This window comes from Cherax quadricarinatus, chromosome 52 (genome assembly GCF_038502225.1).
Source record: "Cherax quadricarinatus isolate ZL_2023a chromosome 52, ASM3850222v1, whole genome shotgun sequence".
Classification (NCBI taxonomy): Eukaryota; Metazoa; Arthropoda; class Malacostraca; order Decapoda; family Parastacidae; genus Cherax; species Cherax quadricarinatus.
Genome location: NC_091343.1, coordinates 16,593,790 through 16,617,827, shown reverse-complemented (window position 1 = coordinate 16,617,827; position 24,038 = coordinate 16,593,790). Strand labels below are relative to the sequence as shown.

General features: G+C 40.5%; 1 protein-coding gene across 1 annotated transcript; it reads left to right on the top strand.

The window, feature by feature from the left end:
- Window positions 1–554: 554 nt before the first annotated feature.
- Window positions 555–19,513, top strand: LOC128696833 (uncharacterized). The gene is made up of 3 exons (XM_053788222.2): window positions 555–622; window positions 3,342–3,855; window positions 18,096–19,513. Exons 2-3 carry the CDS (start codon window positions 3,347–3,349, stop codon window positions 18,256–18,258), a joined length of 672 nt encoding a protein of 223 aa, XP_053644197.2. The 5' UTR covers window positions 555–622; window positions 3,342–3,346; the 3' UTR covers window positions 18,259–19,513.
- Window positions 19,514–24,038: the final 4,525 nt, after the last annotated feature.

Below are 24,038 nucleotides of genomic sequence, written 5' to 3'. Positions count from 1 at the left end.
ACTGCAACATCTTTCTAATATGTGTTTAATTTCTTGTTAACACCTTTGTTCCTCCTAAACATTACTCTTTCCTGCCTATAAATTGTATGTCTTTCTCAACCACAACTTGCCTGGAGATGATAAATAAGACATATGCAACACTAGCGTATCTTATTGTCGACACTTTTCGCCTGCACAACAGATTTCTTCAGTAGAATACAACCGGATACAACACTGGAGACAGTAAAAGTAGTTTTGACGTGATCAGTCCGTCGCTCATGTGTTGCTTATATGTCTTATTCGTCAACTTGTCGGTATTATATGCCATCAGTTATATGATTCTTGTCTGTACATCATGAGTAGCAGATCGTGAAATGGTTTAGACGCCATAAATATAACGACAATGTAGATGGAAGCACACAGGGTCATGCACCTATGATATCTTTATTGTACACTGTTTTTCTCATTCTCTTTAGTGACCAAGGTACAAGAATCGAAAATAAAGATGTCCTAAGCGTATGCATTTGTATCCTTTCATCCGTAGCGAGTGTATATAAAGAAGGATTCGTAATCAAGAGAGGGCAGTCAGAGTGACGAGTTTTGTGCGCTGGTGTGAGTTTTGTCTCTTCTCTTCCAAGTCCTGGTAGGTGTATAATACTTAATAGTGTATATATATGTATATATATATATATATATATATATATATATATATATATATATATATGTCGTACCGAATAGGTAAAACTAACCTTGTATAACTTGAGTATACCTGCAAAGGGTTTAGGGGGTAAACGCCCCCGCGACTCTGAGACCAGGGGTCGTGGTGGATCAGGTCTGATCAACCAGGCTGTTACTGCTGGCCGCACGCAAACTGACGTGTACGAACGACAGCCCGGTTGGTCAGGTACTGACTTTAGGTGCCTGCCCACAGCCTTCTTGAAGTCAGTCAGGGGTCTATTGGTAATCCCCCTTATGTATGCTGGGAGGCAGTTGAACACTTTTGGGCCACTTATTGTGTCGTCTCTCAGTGTACTCGTGACGCACCTGCTTTTCATTGGGGGAATGTTGCATCTCCTCCCGAGTCTTTTGCTTTCATAGGGAGTGATTTTCGTGTGCAAGTGTATATTATCATGTATCTCATTTATTATTCTCATTTATTATTACAACCGCAATTTAATTTAGTCCAATCCAACTAAATATATTTTAGACGAGTTTACAATATAATCTACGTAAGTGAAATATATTTTTTTCCTTATGTTCAGAATGATATTTGCGAAATTATTGCATACTCAAACTTTCGCTTGCCGTATTCGGCAAGAAGAGCGTTGCTATTTATGCCAAAATCGCAAATTTTATCTACTCGACACATGTATATATTTCTAGATGAAGCTGGAGGGAATTCCTGTTTAATTTTGTACAAATAAAAACAAGTGAAAGTGGTCATAAAATCAACAGGCACTGACTAGTTTACTCACCATGAACAAACGCTATGCTTGTTGTGCTTTTAATTTTGTCTGAAGCTTCAAGTGATCCAAAAACTGGTTGTAAGATTTTTTGCTAAAAGCACTCACAAAATTGAAAACAAACACAACTATAGGTGAGTCTTGACTAGTCTTATAACAGGGGAAAAGAAAGAGGATATTTCTAAAAAGTACTATAGATGCATTTATTTTAGGGGAATAAACTGGGACTGAGGTTCACCGGTCATAACTATCTCGGGAGAAGCTCCACACGTACAAAGGAAGACTTTATTTTTAACCTGTTCAACTATTGACTAAGAAAAAGCATGCATTAGTAGAGCAGCATTTATTACCCAGTGATTTACTTCGTCAGTGACTCTTCCGTCAGTGGAAGAAGTGTTGGGGCTCAGTCCTGCGTCAGTGGAAGGAGTGTTGGGGATCAGTCCTCTGTCTGTGGAAGGAGTTTTGTGGCTCAGTCTTCCGTCCGTGGAAGGAGTGTTGGGGCTCAGTCCTCCGTCTGTGGAAGAAGTGTTGGGGCTCAGTCCTCCGTCAGTGGAAGGAGTGTTGGGGATAGTCCTCTGTCTGTGGAAGGAGTGTTGGGGATCAGTCCTCCGTCTGTGGAAGAAGTGTTGGGGCTCAGTCTTCCGTTTATGGAAGGAGTGTTGGGGCTCAGTCTTTCGTCTGTGGAAGGAGTTTTGTGGCTCAGTCTTCCGTCCGTGGAAGGAGTGTTGGGGCTCAGTCCTCCGTCTGTGGAAGAAGTGTTGGGGCTCAGTCCTCCGTCAGTGGAAGGAGTGTTGGGGATAGTCCTCTGTCTGTGGAAGGAGTGTTGGGGATCAGTCCTCCGTCTGTGGAAGAAGTGTTGGGGCTCAGTCTTCCGTTTATGGAAGGAGTGTTGGGGCTCAGTCTTCCGTCTGTGGAAGGAGTGTTGGGGCTCAGTCTTTCGTCTGTGGAAGGAGTGTTGGGGCTCAGTCTTCCGTCTGTGAAAGGAGTGTTGGGGCTCAGTCTTCTGTCAGTGGAAGGAGTGTTGGGGCTCAGTCCTCCGTCTGTGGAAGGAGTGTTGGGGCTCAGTCTTCCGTCAGTGGAAGGAATGTTGGGGATCAGTCTTCCGTCAGTGGAAGTAGTGTGAAGTCTCTATCTTCAGTCAGTGGAAGGCGAAATGGACTCGACATCCTTCGTGACAGTCACGACAACGGTAGATCACCACAAGTGATTGAGGCTGCAAAAGCGCAGGTAAATCTATTATAGCGGAAACTCATTTTTTTTGTGCAGAGACAAGATGGACAGTCGAATGCTGGTAGTTTGTGCTACATATTCAGAATCTTTGGTAGCCTCCAAGTCGATGACGAACGAGTCATAGAAGTTTGGAAGCGAGGCTGACCTAGCACGATGATCAGAGAATCTGTAGTTGTGCGGAAGTTGCAGTCGGAGGGTAATCTGAATTGTGATGTTAGCACAGATCAGGAAAGACAGTCTGAATGAATGATGGTGAATGTGTTTTCTTCTTTAGGTCATCCTGCCTTGGCGGAAGATGGCCATCGAGGTTAAAGAAAATTATAAAACATATATCCCGAAACCTGTGAGTACACTAGGTTGTTAGTTGAAACGATTAGAGGCGTCACCTTTCTGGTTCAATCGAAGGGAGTATAAGTTCAAGTCATCTCCCTGGAAGGATAAATGCAGAGTAAAAAATTTAAGTGTTAATTAAGCAACTACGAAACGATAGAGCTAATATGGATGGTAGCCGAGAGATGTTGCTTAAACACACACTGAGGCACACAGTCTCAGCAAAAGTATACGCTTTCTTGTTTAAATGCTCGTGTAATGACTCATGCAATGTCTCAGATATTGCATGCTGCTGGCGTGATATAGTACCCGTATACTGACCCACTTGTTGTATTGCAGGCGTGATGGCGTGGTGCGCGTTGGTGACAGCGGCAGTGACGAGTATGGTGACGGAGGTTGCCGGCAGTATGGAAGACACAATCAAGGATCTTTACGAGGAGCCGCCGGAGGGTCAGGAAGGCAGGTTCTTCCTTAACTACGACCAATCGACGGCTTTCAACACCTCAGTATCCGTCACCATCCCGATCTTCTCGTTTACCTTGCCTGGTGCGAGGGACTACACAACCAATGCACTCAGTTTGCAGTCCTTTGGCGCCCTTTCCTACATTGTGCTCTTCCTGCTGGGCGGTCTGGCTTTGTCCGTTTTCACCACCACTCAGGGGGGCTCCTTTTCAGGCAGATCTGAAGTAAACAACTTTTATGAGTCAACGCTGACTAGTTTGGTTACGGAGTCGTTGTCATTACTACCCAGTGTCGTGGACACAAGAAGTTGTGCCAAGCTGACCATCTGCGAGGCCTATGCAGATTCAGACAGATACAGCTTCCTAACCTGGCCTATCAAATTCCTTGTGCCGTAAGTACTGCACCGCGTTCTTCTAGTCTAGGAATGTGGTCCCTGTGAGGTTTTACTTGATTTCATTTCTTCCGTCAGTTTGGAGTGTTTCTGATTGTGTTGTGATGCTGGTTTCTTCTCTCATTCTATAAACACAAAACTACATATCGAACCAAATGACATCACTTGGTTGAGCTATGAACATTACCCTGGTGATTCTCTTGTCACTTTTTCTTTGTTCTTAAGTCCAACCGGTGATCCTCGCCCAGCTCCTCACGGCACCAACTTCGTAAAAATTATTTATATCGCAATTATTCCAAAAACCACCTTGAAACTCATCTCCCTCATTTTTGTTTGGTTGGAGTTTTAAGGCTGCCGGGGCACCTATAGAACCTCGGGGGAAATTATACAGGAGGCTTTTAATGTTAACTACTTTAAGTTTTAATTAATACTCACTGCGTCATTGCGAAATAGGGATTAGCTTTAATTTTTGAATATGTAGTATACATGTTTGAATGTGTCTTTTTATTGGAAATAGAATTGATTGACCAATTGGTCCCAATACATTATAAATTTTATGAATTTATTCCTTTTAGTCGTTGCCTCTCTTCCCCTCCCCACGAACACTGCTGAAATAGCAGGGTAATGGGGGAGCAGGGATAGTAGGGAGAGATACTGGCAAGCTGCTCACGTTGGTAAAAAAGACAAGTGCAGTGAAGTTCTTGATTTGTAAATACGGTTCACCCATCACTGGGCTTTATCAAGTATAAGAAGCCTAATGATGTATGAAATGTAGTACAAATAAAGGACCTTATAATTTTAATTTTCACTGGAGATGAGAAACAGGGTGAAACATTATTATGACGTAATATATACCCAGACACTTCGATATGACAGTAAGAAAAGGAGCCTGGAGTTTACATGGACCAAAAAAAAATAAATAAATGGAAGCTACAAATGCAATGACATCATTTTTTATATTCATAGGTAAACGCTAAATCTTCAGTGTCATATAACAAACGAGGAATAAGAAGGGTGGATACAAGCAAAATTCTGGATGCAGTATGGACAGCCTCGTATCACCATAATTTGCCAACCTCTACGAAACACTCCTACCAAGGCCAAATACATCCGTGATTTGAGTATGTCGACAGTACGTAAGACACCAACTGGGTCCCCTTCGGTACCTTTTTCCAGAAACTCAAATCAACCTGTCCCATCCATACACTTCAAAGCAGAATGGATACACACGTCGCCAGAGAAAACAGCCAACTTACAGTCTTCATATAAATAAAAATCCCCAAGCCCACCCAGCTACGTACATTTCTTCAGTAGCCCCTTTACACACAAAAAAAAAGCACGGTATCCAGCCTTTTTCTCTGAGACCTCACAATCTACACTCCATTCAAATCAACCAAAAAATGGACATAAGGACTCATTTCTTGAATATAAGTTGTGTTTGATGGGTCTTTGACTACCTACCTACATCATAAAAAAGTCAGGTGTTGTAAGTTGACCCCAAAGTATAATCTCGTCATTCGATGAAATAACTTTCAAAACCAGCTTGGTGCCCGGGGGTATGGGGAAACAACATCTGGCTCCGGCTGGACGCCCATACTGATCTTAGGTCTAGCTCCGTGGTAAAGTACTGGTTACTCTGATAATGAGTTTGCAGGTCCTGCTGTGGACGTAGAGACAATGTTTATACATATATATATATATATATATATATATATATATATATATATATATATATATATATATATATATATATATATATATATATATATATATATATATATATATATATATATATATATATATATATATATATATATATATATATATATATATATATATATATATATATATATATATATATATATATATATATATATATATATACATATATATATATATATATATATATATATATATATATATATATATATATATATATATATATATACATATGTCGTGCCGAATATATAAAACTGGTCAATTAGCAAGAACTCATTTAAAATTAAGTCCTTTCTAAAATTTTCTCTTATACGTTTAAAGATATATTTTTTTCATTAATGTTAATGTAAAAAATTTTTAATTTTGCACCAAAAGAATCTTAGAAAACTTACCTAACCTTATTATAACAAGAACAATTTATTTTAGCCTAACCCAACTAAATATATTTTAGATTTGTTTACAATAATTTAATACTAAACAAACAGTGAAATATATTTTTTTCGTTAGGTTCAGAATGATTTTGGCGACATTATTGTATACACAAATTTTCACTTGTCCTATATGGCAAGATGAGCGTTGCTATTTAAGCCAAGATCGCAAGTTCTGCCTATTCGGCACGACACACACACATACATACACACACACACACAAACATACACACACACACATATATATATATATATATATATATATATATATATATATATATATATATATATATATAGTATATATATATATATACACAACTCTTGGGAATCTTCATTGAGGAAACGTTTCGCCACACAGTGGCTTCATCAGTCCATACGAAGGAGAATCTTGAAGAACAGGAGGAGAATGAGGTAATCAGTTCCTCAACCTTGAGTCGATGTGTTCAGTCCATCAATCTTGAATAGAATACGGCATACCAGCGGAGAAGCAGCTTGTAAACTGTTCAAGATTCTCCTTCGTATGGACTGATGAAGCCACTGTGTGGCGAAACGTTTCCTCAATGAAGATTCCCAAGAGTTGTATATGTGTCTAATTTATCAACATGTCGGTTCTCTGAACCGTTCATCTACAAATATATATATATATATATATATATATATATATATATATATATATATATATATATATATATATATATATATATATATATATATATATATATGCAATAAGATCATGGTAAACGGGTGATTTCAGAATATGCAAAACAACCACTGTGAACGAATAGAGAAATTCCAGCCTTATTCAACTAAAAACATGTTGGTTCTCCCTTACCATGAAAACTTGGTTCATATGCCTTCTCTTCTTAAGACTAAGATTAAAACAACATAAATATAGCATTAGAACTGGACAAGATTCCAATGCTCTATTTGTTCAAGTGAGAGATTTTAACCATCCAATTGATTTTCAAAAAGTTAAGAAAGTTGTATCAAGCAAGTCCATGGTCGACAGGAATATAATTGAATCTTGTTTCATAAAAAGCAGTTTTGACAATAATATGAATATTTCCTTAGGTTTATATAAATTAGATCCACTTATAATTAATAGAATTTGGGAAGAATTTAATAATACATTGGACAAATAATAATTTTTAAAATTCTTATTTCTTGGGTAGAATAGTTTGTTGGTGGGTTGTGTGAAGGACCTGTCTAGTTGGGCCGGCGGGCCTGCTGCAGTGTTCCCTTTCTTATGAGTCGCACGTCAGGTGTTCTTTTGTTGTGGGATCTGATAGTGAGGTGTGGGCTAGACCCTTTATATACCTTCCTTTGATGCTTTACTTTCATTGTTCCTTGATAATGTGAATAGTAACGAAAGCTCTTGGAATTTCTCTATTCTTTCACAGTGGTTGTTTTGCATTATATATATATATATATATATATATATATATATATATATATATATATATATATATATATATATATAGACCTAATTTTTTTGACAAGTCGGCCGTCTCCCACTGAGGCAGGGTGATCCAAAAAGAAAGAAAATTCCCAAAAAGAAAATACTTTCATCGTTCAACACTTCCACTTCACTCACACATAATCACTGTTTTTGCAGAGGTGCTCACACTACAACAGTTTAGAGGTATATACATATAAAGATACACAACATATCCCTCCAAACTGCCAATATCTCAAACCCCTCCTTTAAAGTGCAGGCATTGTACTTCTCATTTCCAGGACTCGAGTCCGGCTATATAAAAATAACCGGTTTCCCTGAATCCTTTCACTAAATATTACCCTGCACACACTCCAACAGCTCGTCAGGTCCCAAATACCATTCGTCTTCATTCACTCCTATCTAACACGTTCACACACGCTTGCTGGAAGTCCAAGCCCCTCGCCCACACAACCTCCTTTACCCCCTCCCTCCAATCCTTTCAAGGACGACCCCTACCCCGCCTTCCTTCCCCTACAGATTTATACGCTCTCCATGTCATTTTACTTTGATCCATTCTCTCTAAATGACCAAACCACCTCAACAACCCTTTTCAGCCCTCTGACTAATACTTTTATTAACTCCACACCTTCTCCTAATTTCCACACTCCGAATTTTCTGCATAATATTTACACCACACATTGCCCTTAGGACATCTCCACTGCCTCCAACCGCCTCCTCGCTGCAGCATTTACAACCCAAGCTTCACACCCATATAAGAGTGTTGGTACCACTATACTTTTATACATTCCCTTCTTTGCCTCCATAGATAATGTTCTTTGTCTCCACATATACCTCAACATACCCCTCACCTTTTTTCTCATCAATTCTATGATTAACCTCATCCTTCATAAATCCATCTGCTGATACATCAACTCCCAAATATCTGAAACATTCACTTCTTCCATATTCCTCTTCCCCAATTTGATATCCAATTTTTTCTTTATCTAAACCATTTGATACCCTCACCACCTTACTCTTTTCTATGTTCACTTTCAACTTTCTACCTTTACACACACTCCCAAATTCATCCACTAACCTTTGCAATTTTTCTTTAGAATCTCCCATAAGCACAGTATCATCAGCAAAAGTAACTGTGTCATTTCCCATTTTGTATTTGATTCCCCATAATTTAATCCCACCCCTCTCCCGAACACCCTAGCATTTACTTCTTTTACAACCCCATCTATAAATATATTAAACAACAATGGCGACATTACACATCCCTGTCTAAGACCTACTTTTACCGGGAAGTAGTCTCCCTCTCTTCTACACACCCTAACCTGAGCCTCACTATCCTCATAAACTCCCTCTCTTCTACACACCCTAACCTGAGCCTCACTATCCTCATAAAAACTTTACAGCATTTAGTAACCTACCACCTATTCCATATACTTGCAACATCTGCCACATTGCTCCCATATCCACTCTATAATATGCCTTTTCTAAATCCATAAATGCATTAAAAACTTCTCTACCTTTATCTAAATATTGTTCACATATATGCTTCAATGTAAACACTTGATCTACACATCCCCTACCCACTCTGAATGTAGGATTGCTTGTCCGCAATCCTACATTCTGTCTTACCTCTAATTCTTTCAATTATAACCCTACCATACAATTTTCCTGGTATACTCAGTAAACTTATTCCTCTATAATCTTTACAATCTCTTTTGTCCCCCTTCCCTTTATGTACATATATATACATGCTCTCCGCCAATCTCTAGGTACCTTTCCCTCTTTCATACATTTATTAAACAAAAATACCAACCACTCCAACACTTCATATCCCCCCTGCTTTTAACATTTCTGTCATGATCCCATCAGTTCCAGCTGCTTTACCCCCTTTCATTCTACATAATGCCTCACGCACCTCCCCCACACTCATATCCTGTTCTTCTTCGCTCCTAAAAGATGGTATACCTCCCTGGCCAGTGCATGAAATTACCGCTTCCCTTTCTTCGTCGACATTTAAAAGTTCCTCAAAATGTTCTCGCCATCTACCCAAAACCTCCATCTCCCCACCAACTAACTCCCCTACTCTGTTTTTAACTGACAAATCCATTCGTTCTCTAGGCTTTCTTAACTTGTTTAACTCACTCCAATTTTTTTTCTTATTTTCTTTAAAATTTCTTTACAGTGCCTCTCCCACTATCATCTGCTCTCCTTTTGCACTCTCTCACCACTCTCTTCACCTTTCTTTTACTCTCCATATACTCTGCTCTTCTTATAACACTTCTGGTTTGTAAAAACCTCTCATAAGCTAACTTTTTCTCTTTTATCACTCCGTTTACTTCATCATTCCACCAATCACTCCTCTTTCCTCCTGCACCCACCTTCCTATAACCACAAACTTCTGCCCCACATTCTAATACTGCATTTTTAAAACTATTCCAACCCTCTTCAACCCCCCCACTACTCATACTTGCACCAGCCCACCTTTCTGCCAATAGTTGCTTATATCTCACCCGAACTTCCTCCTCCCTTAGTTTATACACCTTCACCTCCCTCTTGCTTGTTGTTGCCATTTTCCTCTTTTCCCATCTACCTCTTACTCTAACTGTAGCTACAACTAAATAATGATCCGATATATCAGTTGCCCCTCTATAAACGTGTACATCCTGGAGCCTACCCATCAACCTTTTATCCACCAATACATAATCTAACTACTTTCATTACGTGCTATATCATACCCTGTATATTTATTTAGCCTCTTCATAAAATATGTATTACTTATTACCAAACTTCTTTCTACACATAGCTCAATTAAAGGCTCCCCATTTTCATTTACCCCTGGCACCCCAAATTTAACTACTACTCCCTCCACAACATTTTTGCCCACTTAAGCATCGAAATCCCCAACCACCATTACTCTCACACTTGGTTCAAAACTCCCCACACATTCACTCAACATTTCCCCAAATCTCTCTCTCTCCTCTACACGTCTCTCTTCTCCAGGTGCATATACGCTTACTATAACCCACTTTTCACATCCAACCATTATTTTACTCCACATAATCAGTGGTCAGTCGTCACGTGAGGTCACAGACCCTGAGCTGCCTTGGGGATTAGTGTGGACGGTTACAAAGCATGGCTTGCTTCTGCAGTGTTTTAAAAATTGGGGTTGGAGAGTTGAAGGAGGAGGTCTTGCTTCTCCAGGAGGAGATCAGGAGGCTGAAGGTCCACCTCAATGGGTCTGGGAGAGAGTGTGAGGTGGCTGGAGTTGTGGGGAATGAGGCTTCTAGCAGCGAGGTGCAGTCTGTCTCTCGCTGTGAGGAGGCTGTAGTTGGGGTGGCAGCAACGGCTACCAGCAGTGAGGTGCAGCCCAGCACCTGCTACAAGTGGCGAGTAGTTCACAGTAATGGAAGGCGCATCAGAGTAAGGAAAGTTAAGAGTGAAGATCTGAAGGTAGGAAATCGCTTCTCTGTTCTTCAGGATGAATGTACTTCAGTGGCCAGTGAAGGTAAGGGTACTACTGCCCCTGCTAATGGAGGTAAGCGCATTCTTGTGGTTGGTGACTCTCAGGTAAGATACATTGACCGTGCTTTTTGTAATAGGAATAAGAAGATGAGAGATAGAGTGTGCTTCCCTGGAGCTGGTGTTGGGGACATTGTCAACAGGCTGGATAATATCATGTCAGGTAATGGGAGCAAGCCCATTATCTGTCTCAGTGCTGGTGGAAATGATATTGGGAAGGGTAGGAGAGAAGAGCTGCTAGATAAGTACAGGTCAGCTATTGATTTCATTAAGTCTAAGGGAGGGATCCCAATCATATGTAGCATCTTGCCTAGAAGGGGAGTAGGAAATGAATGGTTGTCTAGGGCAATTGGTGTAAATTGCTGGCTAGACAGATACTGCAAGGAACATGCAATCCCATTCATTGACAACTGGAACAACTTTTATGGCAAACATGATATGTATGCAAGGGATGGGGTACATCTCTCTGGGGCTGGGGTGGTAGCACTTGCAGACTCGATTGAGAAGGCCATTGGTGAAATGCCTATGATTTTAAACTGATGGAAGATAGAGGTATGGGTGTGTGTGGGAAACAAGCAGGCTGCAACACTTGGGTTGGAAACAGTAAATGTATAAAAGGCATTCAGCATGAAGTTATAAATAAAGACAATAGATCAGGTCAGCAAACAAAGGGGGACAGCAGAGGGCAGCAAGGGACTAGCTCCCTTAAGGTTTACTATACTAATAGCAGGAGTGTAAGAAATAAGATAGATGAGCTAAGATTAATTGCAAGTGCAGGAGACATAGATATTATTGCTATAACAGAGACCTGGCTCAATCTGAAAGATAGAGAGATGCCCTCTGAATGTCACATACAAGGCTATAAATTATTCCACACTGACAGGGTCAACAGGAAAGGTGGTGGAGTAGCGATGTATGTCAGAGACAATTTAAATTGTTGTGTTAGACAAGATATTAAATTAGAAGCGTCAGCCACTGAATCTGTTTGGTTACAGCTTCTCGAGGGCCGAGAAAAACTAATTTTGGGTGTGATTTACAGGGCCCCAAATCTTGATAGGGAGTGCAGTAAACTTCTATGGGACGAAATTCGTAAGGCATCTACATACGAAAATGTTGTGCTAATGGGAGATTTCAACTATAGACAGATTGACTGGAGCAATTTGACAGGAAATTTAGAGTCAGGTGACTTTCTTGATACGATCCAGGATTGTTTTTTAAAACAGTTTGTGACAGAGCCAACTAGGGGAAATAACCTCCTTGACTTGGTTCTTGCCAGTAGGGAAACACTAATTAATAATCTTGAGGTTAATGATGAGCTTGGGGAAAGTGATCACAAATCACTCAGTTTTAATATATCATGGAATTCCCCTAATAATGGCAATCAAGTCTCCGTCCCTGACTTTCGCTTGGCTGATTTCATAGGACTGAAAAATTACTTAGGTGGGCTGAACTGGAATGACCTGACTAAGGGTCAGGTAGGTGGTGATGGTTGCCGATATGATGCTTTCCAGGGCATAGTTCTAGCTGCTCAGTCAAATTATGTTCCAAATAGGGAAATCAGATCAAACAAAAATGATCCTAAATGGATGAACAATAGATTAAAATATCTGATTGGTCAAAAGAGAGGCATATATAGGCAAATCAAAAGAGGAGAGGGGCAATTGAGAAATCGATATATTCAGTTAAAGAGAGAAATAAAAAAGGGAATTAGAAAAGCAAAAAGAGATTATGAGGTTAAAGTTGCAAGAGAATCGAAGACTAACCCAAAAGGATTCTTTCAGGTATACAGAAGTAAGATCAGGGACAAGATAGGCCCACTCAAAAGTTCCTCGGGTCAGCTCACTGACAGTGATAAGGAAATGTGTAGAATTTTTAACACATACTTCCTCTCAGTTTTTACACAGGAGGATACCAGCGATATTCCAGTAATGATAAATTATGTAGAACAGGACGATAATAAACTGTGTACTATTAGGGTCACAAGTGACATGGTCCTTAGGCAAATAGATAAATTAAAACCTAACAAATCCCCAGGCCCTGATGAACTGTATGCAAGGGTTCTAAAGGAATGTAAAGAGGAGCTTAGCACACCTTTGGCTAATCTTTTCAACATATCACTACAAACTGGCATGGTGCCAGATAAGTGGAAAATGGCAAATGTGATACCTATTTTCAAAACAGGTGACAGGTCCTTAGCTTCGAGCTATAGACCAATAAGCCTAACCTCCATAGTGGGAAAATTTATGGAATCAATAATTGCCGAGGCAGTTCGTAGCCACCTTGAAAAGCATAAATTAATCAACGAATCTCAGCATGGTTTTACAAAGGGGCGTTCCTGCCTTACGAATTTATTAACTTTTTTCACTAAGGTATTTGAGGAGGTAGATCATGGTAATGAATATGATATTGTGTATATGGACTTCAGTAAGGCTTTTGACAGGGTCCCACATCAGAGACTATTGAGGAAAATTAAAGCACATGGAATAGGAGGAGAAATTTTTTCCTGGATAGAGGCATGGTTGACAAATAGGCAGCAGAGAGTTTGCATAAATGGGGAGAAATCAGAGTGGGGAAGTGTCACGAGCGGTGTTCCACAGGGGTCAGTGTTGGGCCCCCTGCTGTTCACAATCTACATAAACGACATAGATGAGGGCATAAAGAGCGACATCGGCAAGTTTGCCGATGACACCAAAATAGGCCGTCGAATTCATTCTGACGAGGACATTCGAGCACTCCAGGAAGATTTGAATAGACTGATGCAGTGGTCGGAGAAGTGGCAGATGCAGTTTAATATAGACAAATGCAAAGTTCTAAATGTTGGACAGGACAATAATCATGCCACATATAAACTAAATAATGTAGATCTTAATATTACGGATTGCGAAAAAGATTTAGGAGTTCTGGTTAGCAGTAATCTGAAACCAAGACAACAGTGCATAAGTGTTCGCAATAAAGCTAATAGAATCCTTGGCTTCATATCAAGAAGCATAAATAATAGGAGTCCTCAGGTTGTTCTTCAACTCTATACATCCTTGGTTAGGCCTCATTTAGATTATGCTGCACAGTTTTGGTCACCTTATTACAGAATGGATATAAATTCTCTGGAAAATGTACAAAGGAGGATGACAAAGTTGATCCCATGTATCAGAAACCTTCCCTATGAGGATAGACTAAGGGCCCTGAATCTGCACTCTCTAGAAAGACGTAGAATTAGGGGGGATATGATTGAGGTGTATAAATGGAAGACAGGAATAAATAAAGGGGATGTAAATAGTGTGCTGAAAATATCTAGCCTAGACAGGACTCGCAGCAATGGTTTTAAGTTGGAAAAATTCAGATTCAGGAAGGATATAGGAAAGTACTGGTTTGGTAATAGAGTTGTGGATGAGTGGAACAAACTCCCAAGTACCGTTATAGAGGCCAGAACGTTGTGTAGCTTTAAAACTAGGTTGGATAAATACATGAGTGGATGTGGGTGGGTGTGAGTTAGACCTGATAGCTTGTGCTACCAGGTCGGTTGCCGTGTTCCTCCCTTAAGTCAATGTGACCTGACCTGACTAGGTTGGGTGCATTGGCTTAAGCCGGTAGGAGACTTGGACCTGCCTCGCATGGGCCAGTAGGCCTTCTGCAGTGTTCCTTCGTTCTTATGTTCTTATGTTCTTATGAATTAATACATTTATAGTCCCTCTTTTCCTGCCATAACTTATCCTTCAACATTATTGCTACTCCTTACTTAGCTCTAACTCTATTTGAAACCCCTGGCCTAATCCAATTTATTCCTCTCCACTGAAACTCTCCCAGCCCCTTCAGCTTTGTTTCACTTAAAGCCAGGACATCCAGCTTCTTCTCATTCATAACATCCACAATCATCTCTTATCATTTGCACAACATCCACGCAAATTCAGACTTCCCACTTTGACAATTTTCTTCTTACTCTTTTTAGTAATGATTACAGGAAAAGGGGTTACTAGCCCATTGTTCCCGGCATTTTAGTTGACTTTTACAACACGCATGGCTTACGGAGGAAAGATTCTTATTCCACTTCCCCATGGATATAAAAGGAAAAGTAATAAGACCAAGAACTATTAAGATAAAATCAAAGAAAACCCAGATGAGTGTGTATAAACATGTACATGTATGTGTAGTGTGACCTAAGTGTAAGTAGAAGTAGCAAGACATACCTGTTATTTTTTTTATTATTTTTTTTATTATCACACCGGCCGATTCCCACCAAGGCAGGGTGGCCCGAAAAAGAAAAACTTTCACCATCATTCACTCCATCACTGTCTTGCCAGAAGGGTGCTTTACACTACAGTTTTTAAACTGCAACATTAACACCCCTCCTTCAGAGTGCAGGCACTGTACTTCCCATCTCCAGGACTCAAGTCCGGCCTGATGGTTTCCCTGAATCCCTTCATAAATGTTACTTTGCTCACACTCCAACAGCACGTCAAGTATTAAAAACCATTTGTCTCCATTCACTCCTATCAAACACGCTCACGCATGCCTGCTGGAAGTCCAAGCCCCTCGCACACAAAACCTCCTTTACCCCCTCCCTCCAACCCTTCCTAGGCCGACCCCTACCCCGCCTTCCTTCCACTACAGACTGATACACTCTTGAAGTCATTCTGTTTCGCTCCATTCTCTCTACATGTCCGAACCACCTCAACAACCCTTCCTCAGCCCTCTGGACAACAGTTTTGGTAATCCCGCACCTCCTCCTAACTTCCAAACTACGAATTCTCTGCATTATATTCACACCACACATTGCCCTCAGACATGACATCTCCACTGCCTCCAGCCTTCTCCTCGCTGCAACATTCATCACCCACGCTTCACACCCATATAAGAGCGTTGGTAAAACTATACTCTCATACATTCCCCTCTTTGCCTCCAAGGACAAAGTTCTTTGTCTCCACAGACTCCTAAGTGCACCACTCACTCTTTTTCCCTCATCAATTCTATGATTCACCTCATCTTTCATAGACCCATCTGCTGACACGTCCACTCCCAAATATCTGAATACGTTCACCTCCTCCATACTCTCTCCCTCCAATCTGATATTCAATCTTTCATCACCTAATCTTTTTGTTATCCTCATAACCTTACTCTTTCCTGTATTCACCTTTAATTTTCTTCTTTTGCACACCCTACCAAATTCATCCACCAATCTCTGCAACTTCTCTTCAGAATCTCCCAAGAGCACAGTGTCATCAGCAAAGAGCAGCTGTGACAACTCCCACTTTGTGTGTGATTCTTTATCTTTTAACTCCACGCCTCTTGCCAAGACCCTCGCATTTACTTCTCTTACAACCCCATCTATAAATATATTAAACAACCACGGTGACATCACACATCCTTGTCTAAGGCCTACTTTTACTGGGAAAAAATTTCCCTCTTTCCTACATACTCTAACTTGAGCCTCACTATCCTCGTAAAAACTCTTCACTGCTTTCAGTAACCTACCTCCTACACCATACACTTGCAACATCTGCCACATTGCCCCCCTATCCACCCTGTCATACGCCTTTTCCAAATCCATAAATGCCACAAAGACCTCTTTAGCCTTATCTAAATACTGTTCACTTATATGTTTCACTGTAAACACCTGGTCCACACACCCCCTACCTTTCCTAAAGCCTCCTTGTTCATCTGCTATCCTATTCTCCGTCTTACTCTTAATTCTTTCAATTATAACTCTACCATACACTTTACCAGGTACACTCAACAGACTTATCCCCCTATAATTTTTGCACTCTCTTTTATCCCCTTTGCCTTTATACAAAGGAACTATGCATGCTCTCTGCCAATCCCTAGGTACCTTACCTTCTTCCATACATTTATTAAATAATTGCACCAACCACTCCAAAACTATATCCCCACCTGCTTTTAACATTTCTATCTTTATCCCATCAATCCCGGCTGCCTTACCCCCTTTCATTTTACCTACTGCCTCACGAACTTCCCCCACACTCACAACTGGCTCTTCCTCACTCCTACAAGATGTTATTCCTCCTTGCCCTATACACGAAATCACAGCTTCCCTATCTTCATCAACATTTAACAATTCCTCAAAATATTCCTTCCATCTTCCCAATACCTCTAACTCTCCATTTAATAACTCTCCTCTCCTATTTTTAACTGACAAATCCATTTGTTCTCTAGGCTTTCTTAACTTGTTAATCTCACTCCAAAACTTTTTCTTATTTTCAACAAAATTTGTTGATAACATCTCACCCACTCTCTCATTTGCTCTCTTTTTACATTGCTTCACCACTCTCTTAACTTCTCTCTTTTTCTCCATATACTCTTCCCTCCTTGCATCACTTCTACTTTGTAAAAACTTCTCATATGCTAACTTTTTCTCCCTTACTACTCTCTTTACATCATCATTCCACCAATCGCTCCTCTTCCCTCCTGCACCCACTTTCCTGTAACCACAAACTTCTGCTGAACACTCTAACACTACATTTTTAAACCTACCCCATACCTCTTCGACCCCATTGCCTATGCTCTCATTAGCCCATCTATCCTCCAATAGCTGTTTATATCTTACCCTAACTGCCTCCTCTTTTAGTTTATAAACCTTCACCTCTCTCTTCCCTGATGCTTCTATTCTCCTTGTATCCCATCTACCTTTTACTCTCAGTGTAGCTACAACTAGAAAGTGATCTGATATATCTGTGGCCCCTCTATAAACATGTACATCCTGAAGTCTACTCAACAGTCTGTAATCTTGCATATTTATGAGACAGACAAAAGACACCAGCAATCCTACCATCATGTAAAACAATTACAGGCTTTCGTTTTACACTCACTTGGCAGGATGGTAGTACCTCCCTGGGTGGTTGCTGTCTACCAACCTACTATTACAATATATAAATATAAATTATATATATATATATATATATATATATATATATATATATATATATATATATATATATATATATATATATATAAAATACATCAAATATATATATATTGTTTAATTACTCATAAAACACTGGGCAAGTAAATTAAGGTAATAGATTGTTAAACTCTTTTGCTGAATCCAAGATCAGAAGTACTCGAGATAAAACAAGTTAATGTTCATCAAAAAAAATCATATTCCTCAGGTCCCCGGGGAGCAACGTACCGTTAAGGGAGATAACGGAGTTCGAAGCGGCGGCGAGGTACGGCGACGAGAATGGAGAGGACTGTCAGGACGAGTATCCTTGCCTGGTCCAGCCCCTCGACCTCATCCTCCTCATATACAACTACTGGCACCGGGACGAGTAGATGGTCCCTGGCGACCACTGAGGCAGCCGCTGCAGCACAGCGGCGCCAACATCGAAGATGACAGAGTTGAGGATGGGAGAGTTTGAAACTCTGGTTGCTCAAGATGGCTCCGTGGCTAGAACCCTGTCGTCGGCTGCTTGCTTCGGCATTCTTGCGTCTACCTATCTAATATATTACAGATATCAACATGCAATGCTTGCACTGGTTTATGTCACTACGATAAACTAATAATAAAGACTTTTGAGACTGTGAGTTGTCTTGTACAAGGCATTTATTAATACAACCACTAATTTGACATGCGCACAGAGAGGTAACAGTATTGAACATTAAGGCGTAAATGTGTATCGCTTCACAGTAACCGAAATAAACTAAAGACAAGTGAGACATGTGGATATAAGAAACTCACTGACCACTTTAGTGCGAATATTATGCTGAAGGGATTACAATTAGATTATTATAGGTAACTCAATTTCTCCAAGATAGAGCTTCCATAATGTGTACAGTAAATTGACTGTCATAAGCCCATGAAAAATCGAGGTTAAAAAGAGTTTCCTTGTAAGCGAATTCTAAAGCAGATTGACTAATTAGAAAGTGACAAAATTATTAGATGGAAATGAGTTATTTCTTATCTAAGTGAGCATTGTGTCCTTGAGAAACGCCTGACCTGGTCGCTAAGGCAGGATTGGCAGACTATACGTTAGTAGACATAATCTAACTCGAAACAGCACAGGGTTCATTGATCGATAATTAGAAGGCAGATGTCTGAGATAATGTAGTCAGTACATGAGTTCATCAATACCCAATAATTACTTAATCATCCCCCAAAAGGGTAATGAGGGTTATTTCTGTTACTAAGACGGAGTAAGTAATCCTGACTAGCTAATATGCAATAAGAACAATAATTTCTGGGAACTACCCCAAAGGGATGGTGAGGGGTTATTTCTGTGTTACTAGACGGGAGTAAGTGATTTTGACAAGTAAAATGCAGTACAAGAACAATAACACTCTCGAGGAACTACTGAAGTACAAGGAAGTCCAAGATGTAATTACTTTATAATCATCCTCAACTGTGTCTGAAGGTGAGGGCAAATGTGCAGGGTACGTGTTTTCACAGCTTAACATAAGAAAGAAGGAACACTGCAGCAGGCCTACTGGCCCATGCAAGGCCAATGATCCATCTAGTCAGGTCAGGTCACATCCACTTAAGGAACACGGCGTTAGACCTGTTAGCACAAGCTAGTCTGGTCCAGCTCACACCCACTCATGTATTTATCCAACCTATTTTTAAAACTACACATCATCTTAGCCTCTATGACGGTACTCGAGAGTTTGTTCCACTCATCCACAACTTTAATACCAAACCATTGCTTTCCTATATCCTTTCTGAATATGATATTTTTTTAACTTAAAACCATTACTTCGAGTGTTGTCTAGGCTAGATACTTTTAACACGTTATTTACATTCCCTTCATTTATTCATGTTTTTCAATTATACACCTTATCATATCCCCCCTAATTCTACGCCTTTCTAGAGAGTACAGATTCAGGGCCCTCAGTTTATCCTCATAGGGAAGATTTCTGATACACGGGATCAACTTTGTCATCCTCCTTCGTACGTTTTCCAGAGTATTTATATCCATTCTGTAACACGGTGACCAGAACTGCGCAGCATTATCTAAATGAGGCCTAACCAAAGATATATAGAGTTGAAAAACAACAAAGGACTCTTATTATTTATGCTCCTTGATATGAAGCAAAGAATTCTCTTCACCTTTATTGCGAACACTGATGCACTATTGTCTTGGTTTTAGATTACTGCCTAGCCAGAACTCCCAAATCCTTTTCACAACCAGTAATATTAAGATCTACATTATTTAGTTTATATGTGGCATGTTTAGAACTCTGCATTTGTCTATATTAAACTGCACCTGCCACTTCTCCGACCACTGCATCGGTCTATTCAAATCTTCCTGGAGTGTTCTAATGTCCTCATTAGAATGAATCAGGCGACCTATTTTGATGTCATCAGCAAACTTGCTTATGTCGCTATTTATTCCCTCACATATGTCGTTTACATAAACTGTAAACAACAAAGGGCCCAACACTGACCCCTGTGAAATACCATTCGTGACGCGCCCCCACTCTGATTTCTCCCCATTGATGCAAACTCTCTGCTGCCTGTCTGTCAGCCACGCCTCTACCCAGGAAAAAAGTTCTCCTCTATCAAAAGCCTTACTGAAGTCCATATACACAATATCATATTCATTACCATGATCTACCTCCTCATATACCTTGGTGAAAAAAGTTAGTAAATTCAATCAGGATCGCCCCTTTGTAAATTTGCTGAGATTCGTCAATCAATTTATGCCTTTCAAGATGGCTCCGAATTGCCTCAGCAATTATTTATTCCATAAATTTTCCCACTATGGAGGTGAAGCTTAATGGTCTATAGTTCGAAGCTAAGGACCTGTCTCCTGCTTTGTAAATGAGAATTACATTTGCCATTTTCCACTTGTCTGGCACTATGCAAGTTTGTAGTGATATGTTGAAAAGACTAGCCAAAGGTTCGCTAAGCTCCTCTTTATATTCCTTTAAAACCCTTGCAAACAGTTCATCAGGACCTGGGGATTTGTTCGATTTTAATTTTTCTTTGTCTGAGGACCAAGTCACTAGTTACCCTAATCGTGCATAGTTTATTATCGTCCTATTCCACATAATTTATCACTTTTGGAATTTGTGCCCGGGCTGGGCACATCAGTGGGCTTGTAAACCAGGCTGCCAAGCTTATGTGGCATTTGTGGCTGAGTGGAGAAGAGTGTCACTTGGAAACCTTGCCAGTCTTCCTGTAGTAGGTTCGAATCCTGCTGACTACGTACTTTCTCTGTGTATATGTATATAGTAATATAAGTACAAACATAATGATGCTGTAAGCCGTTTTATTTATAAATATTACATGTAATATGCATTCAAGTTACTTGTTTTCGTTACTCGTTTTTTTTTATTTAGGTGTGTGTGTGTGTGTGTGTGTGTGTGTGTGTGTGTGTGTGTGTGTGTGTGTGTGTGTGTGTGTGTGTGTGTGTGTGTGTGTGTGTTATTTTACAGTTTACCACCTAGCACAGGAGAGAGACTCAAAACATTATCTGATTCTCAGGTAACAATCTTCTGTCAATAATTTTGCCGAAATAAGTGTAGAAGTTTTCAAGATGAAACTAAATCACTACCTCCGCCAACTGGCAGATCACACAGGCTGTGACCGCTATATGGTCCAGCAGGCCTCTAACCTGGGCCCAGGCCCGGCTCCGAAGGGTTGAAATCCTCCCCAAATAGGTTACAAGTGTATCACACACGTATGTCCGTGTCTCTGTCTCTTTCAATATTTTACCAGTGTCTACAGTCTTCCTGTTACCTACAATCACTTCAGCTTCCATTACATGCCTTTTATCTACACTGAACTGCATCACCCATTCATTGATTCGCTGATTCTCGATTCAAGTTTTCTTATAGGGACTTACAATAAATTTTATTACTCTGAATAGAATTTTTGTCTTCTCTTCATGTCTATTTTTTTTTATTCTGGAAATCATTTATATAAATCATAATTATTATCGGGTCAAGCACCGATCTTTGTGGGACCCTTCTGGTGATATCTGCCCATGAAAGCACTGTTCCTCTTCATCAAAACTTAGGTCTGTCCCGGACCATTGTCAGATCACATATGAATGAGATAAAGACAGAGAAGGCCAGAAGACAGAACGGAGGTGGGGAAGGAGGTGGGGAAGGAGGTGGGGAAGGAGGAGGAAAAGTAGCAGAGCAGTGGTAGTAGCAAAAGTGGTAATGTCAGGACAAGTGGTAGAATAGTAGTAGTACCGAAAGAAGTAGTAAGAGTAAGAGGGCTATTACTGGCCTACTGTTCCTCTTGTCACTGCGAGTGTATGTGTGTGTGTGTGTGCGCGTGAGAGAGAGAAAGAGAGAGAGAGAGAGAGACAGAGACAGAGAGAGACAGAGACAGAGGGACACAAACTTGACTCCAAACTAACCATGAAGAACCATGTTGTAAATCTTGCAAACAAGGCAGCCAGGAAGCTTACAGCACTTCGCCGTATCTCGCATCTGCTTGACAGTAGGGATTGCAAGATTCTGTACGAGGCACAAGTACGCTCGCACCTTGAGTATGCTCCACTTTCTTGGTTTGCCTGCCCCCCCCCCCTCTCATCTGCGACTGCTTGACAGAGTAGAGAACAGAGCAAGACGTCTCATCTCTCGCCTGGACCCATCCTGGATAGATCTGTCATTTCAGCAGGGTCTTCAACACAGGAGGGATGTAGATGGCCTTACTGTTCTGTACAAGGCCAATATTGTCAAAGTACCACACTTGGATCCACTTCGAGGACAGCATGAAACAAGCTTTTATGCCACAAGACGGGCAGAAAGCAGCAACTTCACTCTGGCTGTATCATTCTCCAGAACTTCACTCCATCTGAGATCATATATACCCAGGATGACTCGAGTATGGAACACATTCGTACAGCATAATGATGTCAACGAGATAAAGTCAGTTGATCAAATGAAAATGCTGGCCCACAGATGGCTCCAAGTTCATCCTGTTCCCTACTTGTATGTCTCATAACAATAAAAATGCTTTCAAATTAGCTGATGTAGGTAACAGCTCTTAGCTTGCCAATAAAGTTAGGAATCCTTAACCTGTAAATAGCTTGTCAATAAAGCTAGGGATCCTTAACCTTGTCAAACCCTGTGTAAAAAAAAAAAATAGTACCTGGTACTCCCTGGTATCGTCCCCGTCACTTCCCTCGAACATCTGTCTCCCTGCAGAACACACAAACATTTCATCCTCTCTGCTTTTTCTCCCAAAACTTTCTCGTAGTATCCCAGACACACAAAAATTTGTTCTCTTTCTCTCCACATCCCTCTACTTTTATTTCTAGAACGTTTATTTGCATTTCTTTGTTCACTTTTTTCGCCCTTTCTCGCCCTTCCTGTTTTTTTTTTTCTTGTTCTTTTTTCCATCCTTTAAGCCTTCCTTATTACAGCCATTCTGTTTTCATTATTCTCTCCTTCATTTCTTATGTCATTCATCTATTTATTTCCTTTTACACTTCTGTAATTTTTATTTTCCTCCTTCCTTTCTCCCCTTCCCTGTTCCTTCCTTTCCCTACGTCGTTCCTTCACAATTATTTCCTCCCTTCCCTCCATCTTTCCTTTATTCAGTCACTTCTTTCTTCCATCTGTTCTGCCCACTTCCTCTCCTTCCCTCCACCCTTCCTTCCTTCCCTCCACCCTTCTTTCCTTCCCTCCACCACTCCTTCCTGCCCTCCTCACGTCAGTCTGATGGAGTACCCCACCTTTCCTCTGGCTTATAATTGGTTCTCTCCAGAAAAGACAGAGAAAGGAAGCTAAAGAGATTTATTTTTCTCAACCGATTAAACCTCTGATTTACTATTCTGGCCCAGGGGAGCAACACAATCTTAGTTGTTTGGCGTGAGTCGTTGGGAAGGAAGGGAAAAAGGGGGAGAGGGAGGGAAAAAAGGGGGAGGGGGAGGGGAAAAAGGGGGAGGGAAAAAAGGGGGAGGGGGACGGGAAAAAAAGAGGGAGGGAGGGAGGGAAGAAGGGGTGCGTTGGACAGTTAAAAAAAAATGGAATAATATAGGGTAGGTGAGTGAGGGACGTATGGACAGGAGTAGGGTTTAAAACATGGATGAAGGGAGACTGGCAGAGAGCGAAGTAATGGAGGGAGGGAGTGATGGAGAGGAGGAGGAGGAAGA